General features: G+C 42.9%; 1 protein-coding gene across 4 annotated transcripts in view; it reads right to left on the bottom strand.

Moving 5' to 3' along the window:
* The window catches only part of agrn (agrin), a 250,892-nt gene that overhangs the window by 72,909 nt on the left and 161,367 nt on the right, over window positions 1-16,616 (bottom strand). For all 4 annotated transcript variants that reach the window (XM_086214149.1, XM_086214151.1, XM_086214148.1 and 1 more), the window contains 3 exons: window positions 11,209-11,433; window positions 8,524-8,748; window positions 5,148-5,354 (listed from right to left, as the gene is read on the bottom strand). In XM_086214149.1, the coding sequence (XP_086070275.1) occupies window positions 5,148-5,354; window positions 8,524-8,748; window positions 11,209-11,433 (657 nt within the window). The remainder of the gene's footprint in view (window positions 1-5,147; window positions 5,355-8,523; window positions 8,749-11,208; window positions 11,434-16,616) is intronic.

The raw sequence follows: 16,616 nt of genomic DNA on the forward strand, positions 1-16,616 counted from the left end.
ACTCTAAATGGTGATGAAAGCATGTCTTTTCAACACAGTCGCACTCATACCGCAGATCCAAATATCTTTCCATAAAGCTGCGGGCAGCAAATCCAGGGGCCAAACAAAAGCACATCAAGCAGAGTACAACACACAGGTAGAATAACAACCTTGAGGACCCACGAAGCAATTTTGATTCTTATTGGTGAAGGCGCTGCAGAGATGTGACCCACTTTCTGTCTTTCCTGACAAACTCTTTTAGGTATAACGTGTCATGTTGATAAGCCCTTATATACGCATTGGAAATTAAATCAAAATTTAATTTACTACCTTTCGTCATGTGGTGAGGATCGATATAAAATGAAAAAATTGTCCAACTGATGATCTTGACGCTGAATACAACATGTTTTGTGGGTTTGGACTTAAATTGTGATACCCGAGTTGTATTGATCTCACAATAAAACGGTAGAAAGAAAAAGAATATCTTCCTTTGGGAAAAAAAAAAAATAAAAATCTTGCTGTGCCAATGACACTGCAGTGTTCAGTCCTGTAAATACAGCTGAGCACTTATCACAATATCCTACAAAATCCCACTTTGCCAACACACTTCCCCGCTACCCTGCTGATATCATATGGGAAGGTGGAAAAACAGGATTTTACTGCAGCAGCCTGAAAATATTTGGTGTACTCCACAGTAGAAAAAAAAAAGAACATCTATAATGGATTTACACTCAATTATGAATTAACCACAGCTGATATTTTTCTCACTTTTGGATGAAGGCAGGTTGTATTGTTGAGGGAGGTTGAAATGATGTTTTAATCCATGTTTTTAGCTGGTGCTGAGTGTGTGTGTGTGGGTGAGCGTAAATGTGGTAAAAACCCACTCACACATTTATTCATTTTGTTTTATTTTCTTAATCTGAGTTATTTATTCATTCATTTTTTCATGATGTTTTCTTCGTTTATTTAGATTTTCTATGGGTTTTGACATTTTATTTGATTGCATGAAAAGAACATTCTGTCAACATCACTCTGTCCCGTTATCTTTGACAGAAGACGCTGCATTAAAAAAAACTAGGGAATTTGTGATTTTGGGCTTCATGAATAAAATTTGATTGATTGATTCATGGTAAAAACATTTCAATCAAACACCCATTCAATCATTGTGATGTCAAACATGACGAAAACAAACAAATCACTTCCATCTGTTGATGAGTAAGCATCTTCGTCATCGCATCTGCCCGTCTGGAGATGAGGTTCACCTCCTTTTCCTCCGCTCTTGCTGCTCTCATATTTTATCTATCAATCCTAGATTGTATTCAGCCTCTTTCCCAGCAGCTCCTTCTGATTCACTTCCAGAAAATCACTCCAAGGCTCACGTGTCTTCTGGCCTCTTAAGATTTCTGACTCCACCGTGATGTAAGTTCATCAGCTAAATGGCACTTTGACGTCCGCAATCTTGGAATCTTTAGATATCAATCAGATAATTGTTTTCCACGTACGAGAGCGGTCTTGACATGTGGGTCCTTTACATGGCGACTTTTCGTGGGGGCGAGCAGCGATGAGGGAAGGGCGACATTAGGTGCTGTCACCCACAAAAAAAAGAGATTTACAGTGGTGTCAGAACTGGAGAATTTCATCCGTTTGACAAATAGCAGAGCGATCGATCAACTCGCCCCGATGCAGCACTCAGCAAATGAAACGAGGAAAGAGATCATTATTTATCAAATAATGATAACTGGAAATCACACTTTGTTGTCCTTCTCGATACTTTTCCCTCCCCTATACTTCACATGCATGTGTCTATTAAGTCATTTTTCTTTGAATGATCATCTATGTGTGTGCATGTGTTCATTAATAACTCACGCGCTCTGATACTCATGCTCATGGAGCTCAATATATCAAAGCATGTATTCGCAGCACAGTGCACAAGCAGGTTGTACGTACGGAGCTGATGCAACTGATACATCATTCCAAAGACCCTAACATTTTTTGGGCAACTTTGGATTTTTTTGGTTATAATTATCTGCCAGCGATTTATTTCATTACCCGTAGTTTCAAGTCAGTTATTCAGAGGTCAGATGTTCAACACTTGCTGCTGGGACTGGCGAGTATCAGCCGCATTATTAAACTTCACTCTGGACAAACTTTACTGTGAAAAGGCAAAAATGTAACACAATTCTGGGCCCCGCAAGTTGAAATCAATTTCGATTGTTTATTATGTACAGTTTATTTGTTGGATTATTGTGAACACCAATACATGGAAAACCATGTTGGCTTGAGGAGTGATTACAAGTACAGATACATCTGAATATGAAAGCACTTCATTCTTAGCTCTTATTCGATCTTTTTTCGAGCCAATTGTTTCGAGTGTATAGACATGCAAGAGTACTGCATTACAGAAGACTCAATGAAATGAGAAGGCTTGGCGGTAGAGACGTCATAGACGGACCCCATACGCCTCAGTCACACCTCATGTGACCGACGTTTCGGGGAAGGGGCTCACAAATGCATTACGTCAACGACGGTTCTCCACAAATAACAAGGATTTGTGTGTTTGGATACCAGAATGACACACTGGCTGTTGTGTAAGCTAGTTTTTGACACCGCCAGCCACTGTCATAGCCCTAGCGTCACAAAGCACAACAGAAGTGTGCCTCACACTGTACTCACAATGCGTACAGTGTGCGTTCCTGTTGCGTCATCAGTCTGGGCTTTTATCAATTTCTGACTCACACACACGTGCCATTCAAGAGAGGGACCTGTATTCTAATCTGGACTCAGTTCTCCTGACACACTGGTGGTTAAAAAAAAACCACATCGCAAGGACATGAGGGACAGGCAAGGAAGAACGGAAGGAAAGAAAGACACACGCAGGCACACACTCATTAACAAACAACACCAGCCATTCCTACGTAATATCTGACTACACTTACAGTCTCAGTGGGTACCTACTCTTTACTCTTTTGATGTTTAATTAAAACCCAATGGGGGGGGGGGGGGGGGGGGGCTGGTGACGTCTGTGCTCTTCTGTTTTGAAAAATATGCAAATGTCAATAAAACGCATTAAAGAAACACACAAGCAGGCGCTGACGGCTGTGATGCGCAGGGGAAAGGAGGAAGGGATGAAGAGAAAGAAAGTTAAATAACATAAACAGGGGAGGGGGAGGGACTGAAGGCTGAGACACCATTTGCCAGAAATAATGAAACAGAGGAAAACACATAAGCGCCCACGCTGCCATTTCCCTTTCTTAATTTATGCACAGCTCAGACGGCCGAATAATGCTAATGAGGGCTTGTGCCTGCTGATGCTGACAACTGGAGATAACTTGGGTATTCAACTCCACCCAGACGCCTGGATTATGGGCAGATCTTTCTTGTTTTATCTGCCTCTATCACACTGACACGTAAAATATGGAGCGGGACTCTGGACAACAACTCATCTGGATGTTGTGATTGAGCAGCATGGGCTTTTCGGCGTAAAAACAAACAAATATGGCTGCAGCAGAGGAGGAGGAGGAGACTCATCCAAGTCCAGGCAATAAAAAGTAAAGAAAGACTATTTGCACAAACAAACTGTAAATATTAGGCAAGAGGTCAAGAGTAAGTTAATCACATTAGGCACATTATGAAGCAATCCCTAAAACCGTCATTCTCTGAACCGTCTCAGCTGTTCTTAGAATTCAGCAGAAATTCAGACTTTCAGCTGAGTGTCTTTACTGAGCCCTGTGAGCCCGAGGCTATTTTCAGGGCAATTTTGCTACATTTACATTGAAGCTCTTATCATGGTCATTGTTATGGCTAACCATGCATGCTGCGGCCAATCTTGGATTTTCTTTTTCAACAGTCATGAATATCTAGACCTTCAGTCACATGGCACTTGAGGATTTTCAAATGAGTCTTTCTTTCAAGCAATAAAATATATTTATATATATATATTTACTTTTTTTGCAGGTACTTTTGAATGCTATAAAATCTCAATGGACATTCTATGATTTCATTTGATGAAAATTCTTTTTTTTATTAACCCCTCCAACGCTATGCGCAGTCATGCAGCCAGCATTCGAACCGTGCCATTTGATAGGTGCTGCACCTTCCTGCGCCAATAGTTCCTGAGCATTTCGGCTCAACAAGAAGAGAAACAAATTGTCCATCGGGTTTCAGGTTTAAGGTTAAGCTACTTTCAGCTGTTGAAAGGTAAACCCAAATAGATTGAACATAAGGGATTCAAAAGGATTTGACAAAGTGCAGTCCATCTCCAACCCTAGTTCGGCTTGTCGTGAAGCCTTTTTACATTCAATGTGCAGGTGCAAGCTTTAATGAGATAGTCCTGGCGAATGAGAGAGAGGGGCTGTTGGGGAGGAATTGAGGTTAGGGGCTGGCGTGCACTACAGCATGCAGAGAGAAAGAGGTGAGCAGTAGTCGGGGAAGTAGTTAGGGAATAAAAGACAAAGAGCAGAGAGACAGAGAGGGAGAGAGAGGAAGACTTCTCCAACCTCACAGATCACATCGTTGCAGCAGTGTAAACAAAAGGGATTAATGATACAAAGAGACACACAAAGACAGAAGGATTGAGAGGAAAAAGACAGCAGTACAAGACCCCTCCTGTTAGGTCCGCTCGGAGCAAGGTAAAAGGCATCCCCCCTGAGAGTCCGTCTGATGAGGTCGCCTATTGGGTGACCTCACTTTCCACCTGCAGCCAGACAGCCGGGAAGACGGCCACATGGACAAAGACAGACAGACAGAGTGACTGACGCACTGAAACAAGAAAGAATAGCTTTTTTTATACAAGGAAAGCAACAGACAACACAAAGACACAAAGACGGGGGGGCGACAAAAGCCACCAAAGTGGAAGACTGGCACTAGTGAAGGAGGAGAATACAGAGTGAAGGAATGAAACATGAACGTCTGAGATGGAGGGATGAGGGAGCTGGACGGGATGAACGAGTGGAGGCGTGAAGGCAGGGTTTTTTATAAGGAAAGCAAACATCTGTGCGAGTTACCCCTCCCCCTTCAGAGAGCATCACTGAGCCATTTCACACACTTTTCTTAAAGAACACACAGTTAGCCTGGAAGATAAAGAAAGGACACACACTGAATCTGAGCAGAGAAAGACACAGACGAAGAGAAACGGCTAATCCTCTTTCCCGTCCTCTAGTTCCACTCACCACAAGGCCCTGCATGCTTGATAGGGATGAGGATCTTGCTGAGACACTCGGCTTTGCGTCGCATGCAGTCGTTGGTGTAGGTGTGGCCATCCTTGCCGCACACAGGTTTGTAGGTCCCGTCGCACTCGATGGGATCGCAGGAGCAGCGGGCGTTCAGCTGTTCCACCAGACACACCGCGTTGAAGAGACACTCCTCCTTACACTCCTCTGGAAGACAGAGCGAGGGTTAGATCGTTAGATCCAAAACTTTCATCTAAAGGATTATTTCCAGCTCCTGGTTCAGTGCTACCGCGAACGAGCGTGAACGAGAGCAAGCCAGTTATTCACTGAATGGTCCAGCTCAGCTGCTGCAAACAAGCGTTTGTTTTTTTTAAAGCTCAAATTAAAAAGTATTTATGGATTTTTGACCATTCACAACCGGTTAAAAAAGAGGTGGAATACACCAAACAATGCTCTCAGATGTTTTCCTGGAGTGTGCCAGTATGCGCGGCTGACTCTTTCTGAACTCACTTTTTGGGTGAAGTATTACTTTCCCTTGAACATACAAAAGGAGGTCCTTGAACCCAGTTGATATCATCTGGGTAGTTATTTTTCCCTGAGTACAGTTTGACTCAGTGTTGAGGAGCAGACGGAGCTGGCTGAAGGTTGGTGCCAAGCTCGTTCCCAGAAAGTGTTGTTTAAAAGAAGGCAATGTTGGCTTGTCTACTTATTCTCTTTTCAGAGTTCACAAGAATGCTTCATTTACATGCTTAGATTAAGTTTGCAGGTCTGTAACAGTGTATCAAAAGGTTGTTTAGGCAGATTCCCAATATTCACGTCTCTGTGCTAGGAATGACCAACTGAAGTACTATGAATAAAACAAATTACATTTTAAAGTAGCAAACTTGCTGATCTGATTTGTCTTCCTTCTTCATGTCATAGCCGCTCAAACAACATTATAAAATCTGTAATGACACGTTCCAGTAAGCTGACGTCATCAGCAGCATCAGACGAAGAGCTCCAAATTTTGTGTCATTTGACAGAAACAACAATATACTGCAAAAGATAAGTAAAGGAATTTGTATGACCATAAATATCAGATATAAGAAAATCTGAGCAAACTACAGGAGGTCATGTGACAAGAGTTTTTTTGGGGGGGTTGGTATGATCACAAATAAGCCGCACAGTGGTGCAGTGGTTACAGCAAGAAGGTTCCAGGTTCAATTCCCAGCTCCGGCACAGGATCTTTCTGTGTTAGTCTCCATGTTCTCCTGTTCCTGTGTGGGTTCTCTCTGGTACTCCAGCTTCCTCCCACAGTCCAAAGACATCAAGAGGGGACGAGGCTGATTGATACTCTAAATTGACCGTAGGTGTGACTGTGAGTGTGAATGGTTGTCTGTCTCTATGTGTTGGCCCTGTGATGGACTGGTGACCTGTCCAGGGTGAACCCCGCCTCTCGCCTGAAGGCTGCTGGGATAGGCTCCAGCCCCCCATGACCCTGACCAGGATAAGCGGAAGAAAATGGATGGATGGATGAATGATCACAAAAAAGAGACACCTTCAAAGTAATGAGATTTTATGGAAAAACTGGTTCTATGAAAGGTTTCCACTCACTTTCATTTGTTTCACTGCAACAATAATAATACAATACAAGAACAGCAACCCTGGTCGCATGTGAGTGACTGTTGAGAACAGATGAATAGGTGATGTCACGCTCCCATCTAACTTAAAAGTTTCCCCAATAACTTTAATAAAATTGGCAAACTAACTCTAGAATTTAATTTTACGGTCAAGTTAAAGTCTAAACTATTAGATTCATTACATTTTGACTCACTAAGCAGAAATCTACTTCGGAAATTAAGAAAAAGAGAAAGAAATACAGTTAATGTTAAATAGCAAATTTGCCATTGAAGTGAGAAAATCCAATTTGAAGCAGGCCTGGGTTCTGGCGGCGCTCACGAGGCCTTATTTCATTCCTGATCAGTGGATCAAATTTGTACAGCAATTCAATTCCTTCTCCTTTCTTTAAAAGCCTGTCATGCCACACTTAATTACACTGCATCTCTATCTGAGTGAGAAGGCTACAAGGATGTGTAATGTCATGGTAACAAGTCGAAATGGCCATTTCGATTAGTTACCAGTTTGTAATTTGCTTTGGGATATGATTTCATGGATCTCTGTTTCAAATTGAATTATTCTTTCATTTGCAGAAAACGCAGAAAGGGAGAAAAAAAGAAATAAAATCCTCGGGCATATATAGGCACATGTCTGCACACATATCCAGAAATGCAAACATCTTCAATATTTAGGTAATTTTAAGCTCTTAGACTTTACCATCAGCCTGTCAATCAGAGCCGACAGGAGGGTCACAGTGGCTCAGACCAGTGAACGTTAGCTTAGCTGATGAAACAGGTGACTATCTACTCTGGTCTCAGGTGTCTTCCAGGTTCTCAGTACATGTATCTACCCACGAAACAACTGTGACTTTGCTTGACCCGACAAAAACACAGTGAGAAAATTAGATTTCCTACAATGGCTATCAGACATACAGTAAAAAGCTCACAGCTCTTTGTTGACGAAGGCTCAAACCCCCAGTTTTAATGGCAGAGATAACAGCCCTGGAGGCTCTTATCAGACTGGGGTGTGGGGGGTGCGCTGGTGTTAGCATGGACGGACCCCGAGACCTCAGTCATTTATCTCTGCTGTCACTGAGAGGAAGTCAGTCTCAGGGTTAGATCTGAAAGCAAGTGGACCTGCCCTGTGACAAATCAATGACTGCAACATCAGATGATCACCTCAGAAATAAGAATTATATAATAATTACAATATTGAGACATCTATGGCGAATTGAATTTAAAAAATGCTAGCCGTCAGATATTCCTGTGTCTTTTTTGGTAAATGAAATGCACTCAAAATATGAGTGCGATGAGGTCAGAAAATATTGATGATGACGCTTAAAATAATATTTCGCCTGATATGTGATGCAGATTCTCATGAGGTTTGGTGTTTGTTTGCTTGATTTGGTGGATCTGTCGTCCCCCTTTTGTGTTAAAGAAAATAATTCCTGGCTTTTCACATGAACAGATATTTGCAAGAATCCATGAATGGTCCCTTACTGTATTTGCCAATGTGGTAGTCAACATGGTAAATATCAGCTGATAAACCACTGATGGATTGTATCAGTGCACCTCCACTATAAATTGACCAATATTTCATTCGTATCTTGCACGTCTTGCCACATTTTGACTTCATCAACTGTGCTGTATAAACACATTTTGCCTCGTCTGATCTGAAAGTCCATGTATGGATCGAAAGTTCCAAACAGAGGAAAACAGTTTAATTCAAAATAGTGAAAAAAAAAGAAGAAGCCATCAGGTGACTCGGTGTGCAACCGTACCCAGTCTGCTGCATCGTCCAGCGTGGACCTTCTTGAGTTTGATGCCCTTCTGCATGCCGGTGGTCTCCATGGCACACTCGCTGGGGTAGGTGTGGCCGTCACTGGCACACAGTGGCTCGTTACCTGGGGGGCACCACTCTGGCAGGCTAAAGAAGAGGGGCTGACGGGTGAGGGCTTCTACCCGGCACATCGTGTTCAGGCTGTTCTTACTGTCTTTACATGGGTCTGCAGGGACACAGAATATGAACTCAAGTACAGCCCAGTCTGTGGTACAGTTGGAATTGGCAGAGTTAAAAAAAATGTGGTTTTGCTAATTAGACCCTAGAGGACGGAACATAAAAAAATATTAATAATATATTACTATATGTGAAAATATCTTGGTCTATCTTTTGGTTCTCTGTGGACTGAATAACAATACATTGGCAGAGGAAAAAAACATTAAAAGATACAAATACGATGTGTCTAACTTTAATTGCCTCCAACCTGGCAACTGTTCAATTCATTTTGTCCTGTTAGATAAGCCAGTTTTTAATTTGCGGTAAACATCTATATACCTGTAATATGTTTTTCATATCAAATCATTTTGGAGTCGGCTGAACGCATTAACTGGTGTTTGTTTGACAATATTAGTTTTGTAAAAAGAGGAGAAGAAAAAAGCAGAAGGAAAAGAAGAAGAAGAGAAGAGAAGAGAAGACAAGAGAAGAGAAGCTCCATCACAGATATTATCAGTGGCCCTGCGACTGAGAACACCTCAGACTGGGATCTTGGACATGAAGGGGAGACAAGGAAATAGATAAAGGGACGGAGGGTTTGAGTCGCTCCCTGGCACCTCCCTCCCTCCTACCAGGGGAGCGTGGGTCTGGCATGCTGGGCCGTATCAGTCCATGATCATAATGGAATTGGTCTGTGGGTGTGTGGGACGGAGTTGTTACTCCTTGAAACAGGAACCGAAGCTTTATCCTCCCTGCCACGCTTTCAGCATGAGGGAAGACAAAGGATTTATGTAGCACTGTGACATATTAAATCACTGCCAAGCTGCCGGCGAGTCATTCAAAACACATCGAGAATGAAACATGCCATAATCAAGGAAAGAAGAAGAATGAGAATGAGGAAGAGGGAATAAGGAGGAGCTCAAAAGACCTCTGGCAGCGACACCAAGAGTGACAATGGGAGATCATAAAGAGAGACAGAGAGGTTTGTCTGCAGAGGGTCAGGAGGCAGAGACACCCTGGCCAGGTCTCAGATCGTCCTCTATCAGAACAACGAACCAGCAAACAGGGTTTTATCGTAATGCAAACAGCATCTTTAAACAACACAGTGCCTCACCTGCCAGCCAGACCATTATCGAAGAGACCATTACCTCCCATTAACTGAGGAGAACCGCTTCCAGAACCCAAGCTTTCCTCTGGCTGAGCAAGGAGGATAATTACTAAAAGAATGGCCTGTTTGCTGCAAAATCTAGCCGTGGAGATACAGCAGGGAGCACCTCAGGTCCTTTGGGCCGACTCAGGCTGGATTTACACAACCAGCCTTCCATCAGCAGACCTGCACATCCATCTCTTGTAGCCAACCTGTCTCTGTCTCTCTCTCTCTCTGTCTCCCAGAGAGACCAGGGTTGTGTCCGCTATTCTCTCTTTCCATCGTGCTCGCCACAAAAATAATAAATTCAATGCCTTGGGAGTAAACAACCATCGCTGGATAATAAAAAGTATAGGAAATAGAAGAAGAAGAAGAAGAAGAAGAAGAAGAAGAAGAAGAAGAGGAGGAAGCTGGGCCCCACAAAAACGACAACTCTCAAGAACCACTTAGTGAAAACAACATTTCGCATGGCAGGAGTCTCCAAGTGAGGCAAAACAACCTGAATGAAAATGAGAATTAGCAGAAGCATGCTACAAGAGGCAGTAAATCGAGAGGAAAAGAAACAGAGGATGGAAAAGGAGCAGACAACATACAACTTATTTCTATGATATATTAAGCAAGATAAGAGTTTCTAGTTGCAGCATCTCAAATGCACTGCATAATCCTTCTTGATATCAGTGTGAATTCACTATCAGCAGGTTTTAGGTTTGTCGGACTGATGTGAAAATAAGCTTGAAGCTTTTGATGAGGCATTGTTAATATTCCTGGGATGCTTTATAGACCTAACTCATTTCAGTCAAGACCTCTTTTGTCAGAAAGAAAACTTAATTGCCGCCACTGCAGCAAGTTTAATTTGGTGGGGTGGCTCTGTACTGGGACCTCCCTGCCCTTGCATGTGCATATAAATGGAAAGCAAAAGGCAGAAAGAGTCGCACAGACACCCTTAGGATACAGATCAGAGTCGGTAACTATGGTAATAGAGACATCATTTACCTTGGCACCCAGGTAGCACAGCCCTCTATTGCGTTGCCTATACCATCACTGATTCTACGTATTGAGGGGGTGGAGCAATGATCAGGACACCTCAGGCCAGCTGGTGATGTATTAAATAACCGATATTTTTCAAAAAATAAGAGGAAATGTTGTTAGTGGAAGGATAGCTGAACCGGTGGAGTAATTAGAATGAGATAACAGATTCGGACCAGCTGATGCTCAGCTGATGGAGCAGGGTCATGAGCCAACCTGACTTTGCTTGAGCCAGCGCTACTCCGTTTGATAAATCAATGATGAGAATAATCAGAGGACACACCCAAGGGATGAGCTTACCGCATGGTCCCTGGTACTGCACTCGGATGTTCCTCTGGTTCTTGCAGGCGTGCTGATGAAGCTCACATTCGTTATGGTAATCCTTCCCATCACTGCCACACACTGTCTGCTCGGGTTTGCCCTCACAGCTCAGGGGGCACATGCATTTAGCAGACAAGCCGTCTGACGACTGGACACAGGTGCTGCCGTAGCTGCAGGTCACCTCGGTGCAGGGGTCCTTAAGAGCTGCAGGCAGGGAGAAAGACATGACAACCAGGTTTAGTCGAAAGCAGAGGGGTTCTTACATTGAAGAGTACACCTGTCAGCCAGCTGTACTTGAGGACAATCACTAGTGTGCACCGGAGTGCATCATAGCTGACAGACCCCCTTATTTAAGAGGCTGCTGCTGCTGCACTTTGGGAAGCAGTTATCCAGGGGTGTCAAGAACTACTTGAGACCCCTGAGTGAGGGTACGCTGTCACTGATGTTTACTCCAACACCACGTTGTCCGAACGCTGTGTGGATTAAATTAGAACTTTAAATTCATCTATATTGCTATGCGGGAGCATGCTCTAATATTTACCTTTGCACAAATGAGTCCAGGAAGGAGGGAGAAAAAAGGAAAGCGTTCTTCTCCCTGGGGACTTTGTTTCCAGCCTAATTAAACAGCACACCACTTGTCGTTGAGTGACTCACTCTAAGGACGGGGAGAGGGTGCAACTTTTTAATTTTGCCTGTGTGTGTGTGTGTGTGTGTGTGTGTGCGCGAGTGTGTGTGTGAGGACATTTCTGGGGTTTCATATGCTCCACAAAAGGTAGCTAACAGATTACAATCGCTCAAAGCGAGATACATATTTATGACTGTCACGGAAAAACATGCCCTCCCGTGAGAGAGAGGCAGCCCTCTCATTTCCTAAGAATGAATATTTACCCGTGTCCAATATTCTCCCCTCTTTCCTTCCAACCAACATCAATGAATTTAATTTAAAGGTGGAGTGCATGTATTGAATCTCTCTGCATTCTGTGTTCTCATTCCTTTGACAGGCATTTTGTAGAAAAGGCAATAGAGGAGTGTGTTTCAGGTATGTCTCTTTTTGAAAACATGATATCCTACTTCAGGGTGGAGAGGCACCGCTGCTTTGTTATGAGGAGACTGGAATGTGTAGATATATTATGGATGTGTAAGAAGACAGGAATGCCATGAAGACTGCTCTTGATCAAAAGATATCCCCCACTTGGTTTTCCTCATCTTCATGACGCATCCCCCTCTTTCTCTCTCCTGTCAAGTCCTTTTGAGGTTTTGTGGGTAGAAGACTTGTTAACGAACACCTTTTTTTTTCCACTTTCATACTTGGGCCGTGTTTCAAAAGAAACTTTGAAACTTGCTCTAGCAAAGTAACTTCAAACTAAGGTACTTAATTATAGCACTGACTAAAGAGGACTGCTGGATCAAGTGAAGTGTCACGACTAGAAATCACCAGGTCATTGTGAGCTGCTGACTGTGACTGCGGCCTCTAATTTGTGTCCAATCATGTGAACAATGAGACACTGTTGATCGGCGTTACTGACCTTGTAGCCGTTGCTCAACAATGCGTTACGAGTTTGAGCTCGTGTCTTGTCACATATACCGGCAGGAACACCTGTACTGATGCACAGGTGCTGTTGGCCAAGAGGGATAGGAGGCACCGTGTCAGCATATATGCTTTGGGTGAAACTGTGGCTACCTAATAATGAGGGAGGGTCCCAGTTATTGTCCACGTCAGCAGGCAGCGGCTTGCGTTTGCATTGTGACAGCAGACAGCATCCTCCTCGCACTTCTTGATCTCATTAGAAAAGTAGCTTTCACTCTCTCCAGCTTCATTATTAGGGGTGAAGCTGGTGTGCTGACAGGAGCGGGAGCGACGGCAAGGTGCATGAGAGCTAGCTAACAGGAATAGGTGGGGGCTCTTGATTTAAATGCTAACAGGGGCTGATTTGGATAGGAAGTGCAGTCTGGATGGGGCATTAGAGCAGATAAGCCTCCCTCCTCAGACTCAGACAAGCAGGAAAATTGCTTGGGTGAATGTGATTGGCATAACAAACGCACATGAAAAGCGACACCACGGCAAACTTCGGGTACTTATATTTCCTCATTATTATCATGTGAAAGGTGTCAAAAAAGATGAGAAAGCATGGAGTTGAAAGAAGTTAGCAGAGGTGGCTTTGCTAAATTCGAATGATCCTTGCTGCCAATTAGACATGTTTCTACTGGTGGAGTAAAGCTCAGCACCGTTTAGACGGCAAGGAAACGACAGACGAGGGGACAGAGAGACAGAGATAAAGATACAAGGTACTCCAGCGTTCCAGTCGGAGATGACTTCTCTAGATTATGGTGAGGGGAAACAGGAAAAATATATTCATTTATAATTTTAATACTTTAACTCAAATGCAGCTATTTTTATAAGCTTTAGGAGCCATTTCCCTCAGTCAATTTCAGCTGGAGCAGGATGTGATTGGTTCTATTTCCTGAACAATTGCTGCAGTTCTTCTAATCAGAGGCTTGCAGCATTTGAATGAACATACCTCCTGCAAAAAATACTCTCAGCAGGTTTGAATCATTTGAATCATGGCAGCTGTATTGTCTGCCAGTAGGGGATATACGCTGACTGGACTGCCTTTGTGTCTAATTGTTATTTCATGTGCTGCAGTGAATCCTGAATACACACAGCAGAAGTAACACCGGAGCAACTCTGTGAGTTGGAGTCAATGTCAGGCATTTGGCAGGAACTGACTGGCTGTGATTCATGTTACTGGGGCCAGATAGGTAAGATCTGGAGCCCCGGACTGGCCGTAGTGAGGGAAACATCCATTTGTGGGCATACAGAGACACAGAGAGAGAGAGAGAGAGAGAGAGAGAGAGAGAGAGAGAGAGAGAGAGAGAGAGAGAAAGAGAAAGAGAGGGAGAGAGAGAGAGAGAGAGAGAGGGACAGAGAGAGAGAGAGAGAGAGAAAGAGAGGGAGAGAGAGAGAGGGAGAGAGAGGGAGAAAGAGAGAGAGAGAAATGTTTGTTTTTTTTAGACAACAGAATATATCCTATTAAATAAAAAAGCACCATGATTGCAAACAAAGTGCTGCTTAAATTGAAAACCTCTAAACTGGAGCAGAAACTGTGGGCTACCTCAGAAGCTTTATTGCAGCAGTTGACAGAAAGAGAGGGAAATGGAGGAGAAATGGGGCTGAAGCTGATCTTTCAGATTAATCAAGGCTGAGTTTGTACACACATAGAGGAATTACACACACACACACACACACACACACACACACACACACGCTAGCCACAGCAAACTTCTGTACAGTCATACAGTTATTATTGGTGCAAATAAACATCCAGAAAACAGTCAACTTCTTTCCATTCAACCTCAATACATGTTACCATCATTGAGTACTATCAGGCGATTTCAAAGGGAATTGAGCCTCAAGCTTAATAACGAGGAGCAGGTGAAAGGGGGTGATGTCTGACTGAAAATGGGGCAGAGGGGGTTTGGAGGGTGGGGGGGATTACGGTGATCCTCTCCCCTCTCATCTCTACTTCTAGCAACCAGCAGACAGCCAGGCAGGTGGGGAGCTCCACTGCTGTCTGATCCACTGTTTTGAGCTGCAGTTTATCAATGCTTCATTAGGGACGGGGAGCTGTCAGCACCATGCTGGCTTTACCTGACACCCTGCATGTGTGCGTGTGTGTATGTGTAACCGTGTGCGCGAGTGCCTGCCGGTGCACATTCACCAGAGTTCAGATAAGTCTGGAAATGAGTTTGTGATATGTATGAACGTGTGTGTGTGTGCATGTGCGTGTGTGTGTGTGTGTGTGTGTGTGTGTGTGTTTTGCTTCCTACAGTGCCGGTAGTGATAAGGGAGGGGGCAGGAGGGGTGGGAGCTAATCAAATGCAATGATGCAATGTGGGGGGACTTGGCAGTGTGTGTTCTAATCAAGAATCCCACCTATCACCAGCAGGAGAACAAGAGGAGGAGAGAGGGATACGTGGCAGAGGACAAAACAGCTTTCAAGGGACTGAGTTCAAATGTTTTTGGGAAAAAAAAATGCTGCAGAAGTGGAAGATAACTGAGAGGATATGCAATTCACATATTTAACAGAACAATTCTATTCACTGTGAGGCATATTGAATATTTATGCATGGATAAATAAAAGAATAAAGCAAAATCCCTTTACCAAAAAACACTGAACTTTTCCCCTTTAAGCATTTTCCTTCCTCTTAATCATTATTTCACTGTTATTGACAATAACATGAGAGTGAGTGATTGTGATAATGGACTAATCCTGTGCAGATTCTTCTCTGCTTTAAACTTCAAAAAAGGGGGTGGCTTTACTTGCTATTACGTAAAATTTATCTGGAGAAACATATTTTGCATATCAAGTACTCATAAAGTAAAGTATCTAGAGCTCTCAATTTTTTTTCAACCACTGCATTACTTTGTGTAGCCACGTCTATTTAGCTTGAGGCTAATAGATACTGAAGGCTAACAACAGCTACAGCTATGAAACAACACCAAACTGTACAAAAAATGTCAGTTGACAAACTCTCCAGCACATTGTCCAACATAATCCACACCACCCTGAACTATTACCCTTCCAGTTGGGCGCTCATTTATGGTAGCACCAGCTAGATAAAGATGATATGGATTATGCTGGACAATTCTCTTGAGAATTTGCAAATGGCTGTTTTTGCACAGTTTTACTGTTAGCCATCAATCACCTCTAGCTTTGAGCTAATATATGCGCCTGGCTTTTTGTGCATGAATTCCACTGATAGCACAATCAGTATTATTATTATTATTGTGATAATGTGACAGCCCTAATATCGCTTTCTGCGTGCACATTTTATCCTAATCCAAACAAAAACATGAACCAGTTAGATTTTACTGTTCAAAAAAATGGTATTTTCACAATTTTTTGAAAATTGTTTGAAGAGAGTTTCAACAGTTGCCACCGGGCATTGAAATGAAAATATGGTGTTAAGTTTTTTTCCCAAAACTGCTGTAACCACTTGAACATATTCAATTCTATTATTATTAAATTTCTGTTATTTGAGAATCCAAATCGATGTAAAAGTGTCAAATGTAAGGAATATATATATATATAATGCCATTAAAATCCCAGAATGGAATAGGCTAACATGCATCTGACCCCCTCCCTACTGTGTGTGTGTGAGATGAAGAAAGAATGAATGGTATGAACGTGAAGGGACTGGCATAGTCGTTATGAAAAGAAACATTTCAAAGACAAATAAAAAAAACTCTAAAAAAAGAAAAGTTTGATTGACAAGTGAAATTTTGGGGTGTGAAATGGAAAAAGACAATGGTGACGGATAAGATTCAGCAACATGAGAGCAGAGAATCCCAAAAACTATATTTTAAAAGGATTAAATAAAGGGGA

Source organism: Aulostomus chinensis, chromosome 9 (genome assembly GCF_037954235.1).
Source record: "Aulostomus chinensis isolate RoL2024-O1b breed Wild chromosome 9, RoL_Achi_v1.0, whole genome shotgun sequence".
Lineage (NCBI taxonomy): Eukaryota > Metazoa > Chordata > Actinopteri > Syngnathiformes > Aulostomidae > Aulostomus > Aulostomus chinensis.